We start from the raw sequence: 12,449 nt of genomic DNA on the forward strand, positions 1-12,449 counted from the left end.
TAGGAAGCTAGGAGCTAGGAGGCTAGGAGCAGACGTGTGAGGTTAGCATTCCTAACAGGTAATAAACATAAGCAGGTGACCTGCAGCACGTATCAGAGGAGTCCTGTCCTATGAGCACCTCTTGTGCACCACAGCTGTATTCACAGACTGGAGTCTATGCAGGGTCAACCCTAAAGCACAATTAAGAATGTAAAGATGTTCAAAGTATGATTGGAGGTGCTCTGAGTACTTGGCTAATGACGGTGCTAGTAAATTATCTTCAATGCAACGTGAATGATTACATTTCTAGAACCTGGCGGCTTCCACCCAATCCTCCAGAACGCCTCTGGTCAATGCAGCAGCATGAGCAAACTTCACAGGTTTCACCTTTACCGGCGCTGGCGTTTGACCTCCAGACTTCTCAGGTGGCGGGTCCGGTGCCAACGGGATACAAGAGACGAGGGGGAGAAGAAATGGAGGAGGCCAGGAAGGTTTACATCATCACAGACCTGGCCACAGCTGGCCCAGGACCTACTCTTGGGTGACTTATAGCCTCCCTTCTCTTTCACACAAACACACACTCACACATGTCCGGACCCTAATGGCATGAGGCTTGCCAGAACCGTGCTCAGACCTCATGAGGAGAGATGGAAAGAGGGGGACAGGGGAACGGAAAGAGGGCGGAGGGAATAACACAGATACACAGGACATAGAGGGATTCTGTAAAATGATGGACAGTAGCTGGGAGGTGTGGGAGGTGTGGGACGAGGGACTGGAGAAGGTTTCTACATGTTGAGGAACAGGTGAAAGCCTCCATTTAGAATATTATTAACATGTTCCCAGAGCCAGTGAGTCTCCTTGGACACACAGTGTACTGACTACAGCGTGACCTGCACACAACCTTTATTCAAATGTATGCCAGAAAAGGAGACATCTCTCTCTCACACACACACACACCTCACAGTCGGGTCAAGGCCAACACAGAGTCAGAGTGATGCACATACCTGTAGTTCTGTCTGAAAGAAGAACTTCTGTGGACAATGGGAACAGTCGTAGATCTTGTCTTCCTGGCCGTGGACGGCAAAAATGTGCTGCTGGAGCTTGTTGGCCTGCACGAACACTGGGAGAGGAACACACGGACGGCGACACGTTACACTGGGTCTATGAGCCGCACGCCAAGGCTTGGGAGTCACAGTTGTTGTTGGCGTGTCTGTTGCTGGAGACATTCGGATACGCCGTCAAACTCAAAGTGATGGAGCAATCGTTTCTCATGGGATTGGCTGCCACAGTGTTTGCTTGTTGATTTGCATCGTCATTGAACTTCTTTGAATGGTTAGAAAGTCAACCTGGGTCTGTAAGTAAAAGATCATTCTGGGTGTTGGGGTAGAGACTGTAGGACATGTGGCAGTGCATCACTGATCAGGATTAAGTCCCCACCGCTCTGTCTTAAGATCCAGTTGAACAAAGAAGACCGCAGGATCGGTGCGGCACCTCCACTCTCTACTGTACCAGCCGAGGAGGAGGAGGCAACCGGCAGCCCAGTCGACGGCGAAGATAAACCCACAAACGTGCACAACTAAAGCAAATGAATAGCTCCCTGGAAAAGAGTGAGTGCACGCGAAAGAAGGAGAGAAGAAAGGAAGAGCTATCCTCAGCAGACCTTGTGATATTTATCAAGAAATTATCTCCTCATTTTGTTTTTTTTACTTCCGCTTCAGCGTTGTGTCATACACTTTTTTCTCTTTCTTTCTGCCCCCCTTTGTTTCAGTAAACTTTTGGTTTTCACTGCAAGTGTGTATGCGTTGAATTATTAAGCCTCCCCATAGGAGTGGTGCCCATCTTACTAATTCATAAGCCACCAAGGAATAGAGTTAAAGTTTAAAGCGTTGCTGTGTACCTGGGGGAGGGGGGGGGGGGGCACACAACACAAGACAAACTCAACAGCTGAGGGAGGGGGGAGAGAAGAGAGTGAAGGGCAGAGAGAGAAAGAGAGAGAGAGAGATGGGAGGGGGGGAGTGAAGGTGCAGGCTCATTTTCTGGTAAAATACACCGAAGGAACCCCGGGCCTAATTTGGCCATCCAGCATTTTCTTTGGGTCCTCCAGTGGATTTCAGAGACACAGGGCACTTCATACGTGGCATGTTTGGAGGTAATATTGCATGAACTTCTGCACATGGAGAGTCTCGCCTCGACTTCTTTAGCAGCAACCCCCTGCTGGAATATTACTCCCCCAGTTAGAAATGTAAGAAAACGATGAATGTTCCTCACATGGTCTCCCCGCTAACCGACAACTACCCCATTTACTGTGTGCATCATGATGCCGGTAACCCAGGGAGAGCTTTACGGTGCCACACCAAGCACTGCAGCTGATTGAAGTGCGAGCCTTGCTCCCTACTGCAATAATGAACCCATATGGTATGGATGTTTTAGCTTTTTTAAAACTAAAATAAGTGACAATACGTGAACAGTTTGTTGTTCAGAGAATGTGTGCGGGTGGTGGTCTGCTTTAATAAGGAACATACAAGCCTGGCTGGTTAACACACTGGGCTTCATATTCATCCTCATACAGCGTGAATAAAACACTAAAGCAAAACAGTTCTACAATATTCACCTACGATTAGGGTGCGACTGACTATAGTAGTGTGTTTACTGGTGATATGCAGTGCTGTAAACATAAGGGTAGTGTGGCCAGTGTCATTTCTCCCTCGTTGATTGACTTAAGGATGAGGCATAGACACATTCTGCTGGTTTAGAAGAATGTGAAAGCATTTAGTGCACTGACAGAGCACTACAGCCGTCTGTTTGCTTCAACTCGTGCTTGTGATCCCGGTTATCCCTCTCGCAAAACACTGGCACAAGAAAAGCAAACTGGTCAGAGGAGGAAAAGACGAGAGGGAATAATATAATATATAAACACACAACGTTGGTTATTTAGTATTCATGGTTGCACACTAACTGGACATTGACTGAATGTTGACTTTAGCCTGGTGTGGGTCTTCCCTCACATGTTGAAGCCTGGCAGCATTAGATAGGTGTGGAGCGGACGCACCTCAAACTATACGAAGGTCTTTAGTGATCGGTTTACATTTAGAGGATGTCGGAGCCATCGGCCACAGAAATGAAAGAAAATACTGATTGATATTTAGCCCTTATTCTCATTATGAATAGTTTCTTATGTTATACTATAGTGTTGGTCCCTGCTGCGAGGATTGTGAATGTATGTGGATCAGGTTGTTGTTATACTCATGTGTGCACGATGCATCTACATGCGTCTGCGTACCTTTTCAAATGCTAAGCATCAGGACACAAGTGAGCAGGCTGTGCTACTGTCCTTGAAGGTGAAAGTAAGTGTGTGTGTGTGTGTGTGTGTGTGTGTCTGTCTCTTACCTGTGAAGCAGACGGGACACTTGAAGGTACCTCCCATGCCTTCAAAGCTGTGCTCTATCAGGTGGCAAAGCAGCTTGGCAGGCGAATCAAACATCTGGTTACACAGCTTGCATTCATGATTGATGCCCTCCTCTGCAAATAGGAGACAGACAGGCATGTGTAGGTTGGGTTAACACGGAAACAGGAACATGTGACATCATTTTAGAATATTATTACAACGCTCAGGTCAGATGCCATCAAACTGTAGCATAAAATATGCAGAAGAAAATAAAATTGAGCACACAGGTAAAACAGGAAAACCGGTAGACACAGATAAGAGGAAATGCAGGTGTAAACCAGAACTGGAATATAAATAAAAGTGATGCTCCAATGGGTCTATTACTAATCAACTAGATTTAAATACACATCATTTAATCAGTGCCACTTGTTTCACAGGTTGTATTAGTGTCGTCTTTTAAAAATAAGCTACATTAAAAAGCAAACAAGTTAAAATAATCTCACAACTTTGGCAAACATTTTCATTTAATTAAAAAATATACTCTTTTAAAGTTCAGTTGAATTGTCCCCTGTCGCATGCTCTGCTTTCATTTTTCCTTCTCCCTTGTCCACCCCCCAGAACACTCACACACACACACCCATCCCAGTGCCATATCTGCCCCAGCTGGTAATTGCCTGTCCTCCCCACCGGGGCTGTGGATGATCTACCCTTCCTATGGCCATCCTTCCTTCCCTCCCTCTGTCCTCGTTATCTGCCTTCGCCCACTGCAGTCACTCATCCATCCCTCACTTTGCCCATTCCTCCCTCCATGTCCCCTTAACGCCCCTCTTGGTCCATCACTTGCTGATTCATTTGTGCGGGCTTCAAACCCCTCACCCACGTTCCCTCTCCTCACACAGACTGCTTACGCCTCTGAATGTCTCCTTACTGCCTCGTCCCTCTGTCCATACACCGATGCTCTGATCAGACATTCACGGTGGACACACTTGCCCCAATTGTACTACTTATTCAGATGGAATTCACCCCGATCCATCTGTCTGAACTAACATGGTGTGTATAGTAGATTAATGGGTGAATCTTAGTCACGAACACACTAGAGACGGCCCCAGGCCACCGTCCTTCCTGCCGATTCTCACCTAGATCATACCAATATGTGTGTGTGTCTGTGTCTATTTTAAGAAGGTGTCAATGACATCACAGCACTCATGGTGAAAGGCCAGATGAAAAGTGGGCGGCAGAAACACACACACACACACACACACCCCGGTCGATCCGGTCTCCTGCTAGTTGTCCTTATCACTATTGTACCATACAGGACCAATACCCCAGCTACACACACACATGCCGTGTGGGACCACATGCCCACACACACGCCATGTGGGACCGGGACCACACACACACACACACACACACACACACACACACCACAGGACTGTAAGACCTGGAGACATCAGATGGCGTCTTCACACACACATACTAACTAACACACAGAAACATGCATGTTCACACAGTGGCTCACATATACACATGGACACATTACTACGACACGGTCAGGGACTTCTTCACTCACACATCTCGTGTGTTTACTTGCACATTCAAACAGTCTGCACAACTTCAGCTGCAGGGGATTGTGGGGTTAATAACGTCTTCAATGATACATCCATGACACCCATACTGACTTATACACACACACAGATTACTATCTCGCTTTGCTTCAAAGGCCGACAAGAGGGTGCCCTAATCCCGTCTCAATAGCGGTGGGGCAGTGTGTGTGTGTGTGTGTGCCACATGGGTTTCTATGGATGAGATGGTGTGCTACATGGTCCCCAAACATCCCCTGTCTCCACACACACACACACACACACCCCTCAAAGGCTGCTAGGTTGTGTAGGGTGCCAGTGTGTCCGAGACATACTGAGACAGATCGAGGTTCATTGTCATTTACTAGGAGATTGAAACAGCAGGAGAGAGTCACATGGAGTGAGACACACAGATAGAGAGAGAGAGAGAGAGAGAGAGAGAGAGAACAGTTTACCAGTTTAATTAACTGCCATGTTTCATATTGTAAGTAGTCATCGTCTTGGTGAACGTATACTTTTATTCAACCCCAGAATGTTCTTCAAAAGAGTTTCAACCGAAGCAAAAGACCGACCTGAGAGGAAGAGATACAAAAGGAGCAGTCAGAGGATGAATCACAAAGTGTTGCCTCTGCTTCAGTGATCTGGTGTTTGTATGTTTACATGCGTGTTGGCCGCCTCTGGAGGAGGCACCTTTAAAGCTCGTTGCCCTCAGTAGGGATAACGCTCTCTTCAGAAGTTGCCTGGCACTCTCCCAGGCCACCAGGATCAGAGATCGCCCACCTTTACATGTCCACAGCGATGCGCCCATTACCGGAGACATGCTTACACATTCTGTATCAGACCACCGCGGTGACTGGGGGGGTTCTTGGTCCAATTACAGAACACAACAATCCAAAACACATGTGTCATGTATAGAGATGTGGGGATGACTGGCTTCTATGAAAGCACATTGAACTGGAGCACAACCCGACTCCATATGTTGGTATGCTTCACTCTGATCTCGTAATGACCTCATTGGGAAGTCAGACATGTTGGTCATTATCTACATATCGAGAGATATCTCTCAAACCAAAGGGAAGGATCTTTGTTTCCCTTTCTGCCGAAAAGAAAATTAACAGCAAATCAATTATTGGGTGAATGAAAAAAGTTGTAACAGACTAAAAGGACAGTGATAGAGGGAAAGAGGGAGACAGAGACAAAGAGAGAGAGAGAGAGTCAGACAGAAAGAACATTGAAGGGAAACCGGTGAGGTGCAGAGAGATAATTGGGCTGTCCAGAACAAGGGCATGGGGAGAGGCCTCCAACGCCTCTGTGTGTGCGTTTGTGTCCCATGAAAGACTTCTCTTTTTCTGACAAATACATTGTTTTGATCAGTGTGTGTGTGGGGATCACGGTCTCAGTATGCTGTCCCCCTCTGAGACCCAGTCCGTGTGTGAGCGTTTGTGTGTGTGTGTGTGTGTGTGTGTGAGACCCATAGTGAGATGACAGAGTCGTAGAGCATCCTGCCGATACGCTTTGTCTCACAGAGTGCATTTGATCCACCAGCACACACACACACACACACACACCCCTGGGAGGCTTATACTGGGACAGAGAACACAGGGGAGAGAGGGATGTGAGAGAGAGAGAGGCGAGAGAGAGCAGGGTGAAGGTTAGGACTTTGTATGCCTCAGACACCGAGGCCATACAATGAGCTGTCGTGAAGGACAGGCCTACCTGACCGTGGCAGAAGAGCACTCAACTACTAAGTGCTCATCTTTATCAGATTATTGCTTGGAATTATGAACATGTCATGTATTGTTGTCATGTTCACAGCGAGGAACACAAAAGTGACACCACTCACACAACATGTCAGAGAGACGGAGAGCAAGATAAACCAATACAGATAAACTGCTCCCAAAGTTCCATCACACACACACACACACACACACACACACACACACACACACACACACACACACACACACACACACACACACACACACACACACACACACACACACACACACACACACACACACACACACACACACACACACACACACACACACACACACACACACACACACACACACGCACACACGCACACACGCACACACGCACACACGCTGTTGTGCATCTGTTGAATAACTGATGACGTTTTACCTCAGAGAGTAAAAATTGGAGGAAAAGAGGAAACGGACACTGTGAGGACAGGATGAATGTATGAAAATGTGTGTGTGTGTGTGTGTGTGTGTGTGTCAATGAACAGAAGAGACACACAGATAGAGAAGAGTCCATACAGCGGCCACTCATTACGATTCTACTATTAAAAAAGTCTCACACACACCTTACTGCTCATGCTCCCCCTCCGTCTCCTTCTTTCTCGTTCCCCTCCTCTCTCTCTGCTAATTGACCAGAGGAGAGGGACCAGGTGGCATCATCCTCGTCACACCAATACACACACACACACACACACATTCATGCTCTCCTCATCACAGACCCCTGCAACATGCAGGACAACATAAATGAGCTCCTTGGATTATGTTGGGGGACAGATCCCTGAAGTGTTTGTACAACACACACACACACACACACACTCTTAACACTTTCACAGTCTTGGCTGGTTTACTCCTTTGGGTGCCTCCCCCCCCACAAGCCCCAACCTCTCACCTTTCCTTCCTCTCCCTGTGTCTGAATGGGCTGCTGCGGGTCCCTGGGGTGTCTGCCCCCCATTACTGCCCTTCTCTGCTCACGTCAACCCCCTCCATCCTCCAATCTGTGTGAGGTTGCGTGTGTGCACGTGAAAGAGCAGTAGAAAGTGTGTGTGTGTGTGTGTGTGTGTGTGTGTTTGGTCCCTCGTGACACAGAGGCCGTAAAGCAAGCCAGGCGAGTGATGGCGAGGGAGAGGTAGCAAGAGAAAGCAGGAGAGAGGAGGACTGCAGAGAGAGAGAGGGGTGGAGTGAGGGTTGACGGTAGAGCAACAGAGGCGTTGGGAGAAAGAAGGAGTGCAGCAAAGAAGAGAGCAGTGGACGGAAGGAGGAGGAGTATGCACCTCTCTGGGGGGCTTGCTCAAGGTGTGTTTCTATGGCAACCAGGGGTGGGGGGTGGGTTGATGCGGGGTGGGGGGTGAGTGAGCTTGACCCATTGGAAGTGTGGGGGCTGGAGAATACACACACACAACCTGCTGCAGTGCTGGAGGGTTCCCAAGAGAGCCCCCACCTTCACACACACACACACACACACACACACACACACACACAATGCTGCAGTGCTTTGGTCCCACGAGTACCCAACACCCACACACATTCTCCCTCCCTCCTCTCCTCTCCTCTTCTCTTCTCTTCTCTTCCATTTTGCCTCCCTCTCCCTCTCCCTCTCTCTCTCTGTGTGGTAATTGTTAATATGTTGTATCATTTCTTCCTGGGCAGTAGCGCTGTAGTCTTTTCATAGTGAAGAATCTCCTTCAACACCAGCCTGCTTCGTCTCAGTCTGCTGTCAGAGGTTAACCTCTGGTCACCGCGTCTGCTGCAAATATAGTTTACGGACAAATGTAGTTTCACCGGAAAAAAAGAAGAAGAAAAGAGTGCACAAATAAAGTTTCCATTTCACTTTAGCTTCTTTGCGTAACCTCCATATGGTCGTCAGGTGCATCCATGTTGCTGAAGCATACCAGAAGGCTGGTGACCGGCACACGACGCATTTTGAGCCCTTTTGTGAATAGACTACAGACGCAGGTCTGACATAAAGCTCTGTATCGGTCGGAGAGGTTTGTAAAAGAAGGGATGAAGACAATAAAAATCACACCCTAAAGTAAAATAATATTAATACACAGAATGTTACATATTATAGATACAATAAATGCCTCAAACATGCAATATATAGCAGATTTCATGAAGCTTAAAACAGAAAGGAGGCTCCTCCAATAATGACTACATTTCTTGTTTGCACACCTCAGATTGTCCCGTGATGAATCATTTCAGTGGCCACTCTTCTCTCACACACACAGTCATACTATTGGCAGACAATGGCAGCATATGGTGAGCACCAGTCTGTGGTTAGAATGAAAGGAAGCACAAATTGAGCATGTTTGTGGAGAGCAAAAGTGCATGTGTGTCTTGGAAAGAGTCTGTGAGGAGCAGCTTGGATTTTCCCTGTCACATTACATAACAGTGGGAAGCTGGAGCGCTCTGTCCTGCAGAAGCCAAAAACCTTCTCACACACACACACCATTACAAGTGTATTCTGTTTTCATATCCAAAGTAGTGTCTGAAGTAGTGCGGTTCAGCTGGGGTTTTGTTTTTTAACTTCTCCTGCTGTCTGAGAGCTTATAGTGCCATCTGAATTGACAGTTGGATGATTGGTTGATGAACTGGCTGCCTTTTGCGACACCCCCGATTATTATATTATATATTATATTGACATGATTGATCACGGAGCCGCGGTGCCTCGGACGATTGCGCTCCAAACTGAAGGGAAACACGGAGCAACGCAGTCGGTGGCACGGAGCGGTGCTGTTCATGAAGACGAGGAATGCACAGCGACCCGGGGCGCTCGCCGTCATCTGGAGAGCACGTTGACCGAAGAGTAAAGCTGCCATTATCATACGTAATGAGACGCTAATTAATATTCATACAGGAGCGGTGCACACATCATCGCTCTGGCCTTGGAATCACCGCTCAGGAATTTCAGAGGAAAATGGGGATTTACCGTTACCTCTAATAAGCACACGGAAAGCTAGACAGTAGACACACACACACACACACACACACACACCTTTTTAGCTCGTTAACAGGGATGAGAGTAATACATGCAGAGTATATTTGTGTTTAGAATCTTAATTGAAAGCTTGAAAGTGGCCAGGAGGGAATAAGCCTAATCACTGTGTGACTAAACCATCAACACACACACACACACACACACACATACAGAAGACAGACAGGCAAATGCATACAAAAGCTCGCCACTCCCTGGGATAACATTTAAAATAAAGCCTCTCTCTCTTTCTTTCTCTCTGTCTGTCCATTTCTTCATTGCCTCCCTCTTTCAACTCCTCCTGCTGCTTCTTCCACATTCCCTCCATTCCACCATCTGTTTACATATGTAAAACACAACTACAGCCCCCTGGATGCACATCAACGGTGTATGTGCGTGTGTGCATGTGTGTGTGTGTGTGTGTGTGTGTGTGTGTGTTCATGCTGGTTAAGACTATAGTCGACCTCCACAAGGAGTTATAAAGAGTGTTTATGGTGGGTCAGGCCATGCCCTAATTGATTCCAGGTATTTACTGCTGCAGGTGCTTTTCATTCAGTCCCTGGTATTGTTGTCGGCTTATTGAACACGCTACAACTCATTTTTCATTCTAACGGTTTCACAATTTAATATAAAAGTTGAACCCATAGAGAAACGTCAATTGAGAAAGATGAAGACATTGTCATATTCTACTCGAGTGACTTGTAAAATGGATTTTCTTCTGACTGAATATTCAACTTAAATGTTACTTCATAGATGGAAAAGGAGACTGAAGGCGACATGCTTCGAAAAGCCAGGTTGAGGTGAGAGCTTGAGGAAACCTGCAAGCCCACCGTGCGACAGATGAGAACATGCACATTGCACACACAAAATCACCCGCCCACCCAGGTTAGCAAGCATGTCTGTATCCAGGGCTAATCACCACGGCAACCGCAATCAAGGCTCTGATCTAGTTGTCAAGGTGATGGAGAGATGGTCACCTCTGACTGTCTTCTCCATCTCTCTGAAAGGCTAAATCAAAATCACTCTGTTTTGGAATAAATGGTTGTTTATGTTGCTGTTTTTTCTTCTTCTATCGTCACACATGTTTTATATTTGTTTTAAAGAGTGTGTTTAAAGAGAGAGAGTGTGTGTCAGAGACATGTGGAGATGAGGGACAGACAGGGAAAGTTAGGGAGGGAGATTAGAGGTGCGTTGTGTTAATTAGAATCCACTAATCATTTGTTTTTGGTGCTAAATCTAACAGATATGTGTGTATGCGTTTGCCTACCTCTTTCTAATCCTATCCTGCTGTGTATTAGTGTGTATTAGTGTGTGTTTGTGTGTGTTTCTTTAATCTGTGCTCCCAGGAGGAGTCAGAGGGAGCTAGCAGGCTTCTCCCCACTGCATCTCCCAAATACCACTAAAAAGCCAATCTCCATTCCACAACAACAACATTAACACACACACACACACACACACACACACAAACACAAAGCCTGAGAGACGCACTTAGTTATCTGTTCACCAAACTGTAAACCCCACCTCTGAAATCACATGTAATAAAGCAGTAACAATAGGTTTCCATACTGACATCTTTAAGTAGATATGTTCTATTTTTTGTTTTACAATTAATGCTTTAGAATAAAAAAGTCACGACCAGAATGATAATTCAGCTAAATTGCCCGATATGAAAGCCAAATAAACAAATAATAAAATGTAGAATTCAAGAAGAACAGAAATGTGAACTTTGCATCTGTTGAACATTTTGGCTTTCATGTTCTGACTATAACACACACACTCAACCTGAGCGAGGAAGAGGAGGGAAGGAGGGAGCAGCATAGAGGAGAGGAGCAGAGCCAATAAGAACTCACAGCAGGATGCTAATAATGCAGCTCCAGCTGTACCAGTTAACCTGCAAACTGCCCATCTGGACCGAGTGAGAGAGAGAGAGAGAGAGAGAGAGAGAGAGAGAGAGAGAGAGAGAGAGAGAGAGAGAGAGAGAGAGAGAGAGAGAGAGGAAACTGTTGTAAATGTAATCAAAATAGTTTCCCCCCCCGGTGCTCAATGTTATTGTGACCGACCAAAAGTATAAAACTCTGAAATGTCAAATTCTAAATTCTATAACAATAAATAGAATAGCCCAAAGGGGGCAAGTGATCACGTTCCTGTAGATGAGTGAATAGTTCTGAGCACTAGGACAGGTGAGAGGTGTCCCTCTCCATGTGTTTGTTCTCGTGGTCACACAGCACAACACATTGGTCCTCACGCTGCATCAGATACAACAATATTAAAATAATGCAAACGACAACAACAGAAAGACAGCGGAAATATGAGGAAGCTGGCCACATCCTCAGCTGTATACAGGGGTGGACAAGTGGACACACACACACACACACAGGCACACACACACACACACAGTAGGAGTGACCTTGGTCCAGGCTGTCTGTCCTCGCCCCCTGCCCTGGATAGCTCCAACGCCCACCGAGCCACCCTGCCTGTATCTCTCTCCATCCCTCCCTCTCTCTCTCTCCCTCACACTGTGCCATACCAGGCCATGCCAAACCACGCTGTGGTCAGAGAAACAATACAACAAACAGACTAGAAGAGCCCGAATAGCAGGATACAGAGGAGAAAAGAATAGAAAAGTGAGGGGAGGCTGAAAACTGATTTTTTTCTTTTATTGATTCCAAAAACTAACACTTCTAAAACACACAACTCCAACACAAAAGACACACAGCTAGCCAACTCAACCCTCCCTGAAGCACAAATGTTACACACACACACACACATGC

The 12,449-nt window shown here is 46.5% G+C and overlaps 1 protein-coding gene across 2 annotated transcripts in view; it reads right to left on the reverse strand.

Annotated features, from left to right (window-relative positions):
- znf423 (zinc finger protein 423) overlaps positions 1-12,449 on the reverse strand; it is a 128,569-nt gene that overhangs the window by 23,721 nt on the left and 92,399 nt on the right. For both annotated transcript variants that reach the window (XM_056417068.1, XM_056417066.1), the window contains exons 19-20: positions 3,367-3,498; positions 984-1,099 (exon numbers count right to left, since the gene is read on the reverse strand). In XM_056417068.1, coding sequence (XP_056273043.1) covers positions 984-1,099; positions 3,367-3,498 — 248 coding nt within the window. The remainder of the gene's footprint in view (positions 1-983; positions 1,100-3,366; positions 3,499-12,449) is intronic.

Source organism: Pseudoliparis swirei, chromosome 6 (genome assembly GCF_029220125.1).
Source record: "Pseudoliparis swirei isolate HS2019 ecotype Mariana Trench chromosome 6, NWPU_hadal_v1, whole genome shotgun sequence".
Classification (NCBI taxonomy): Eukaryota; Metazoa; Chordata; class Actinopteri; order Perciformes; family Liparidae; genus Pseudoliparis; species Pseudoliparis swirei.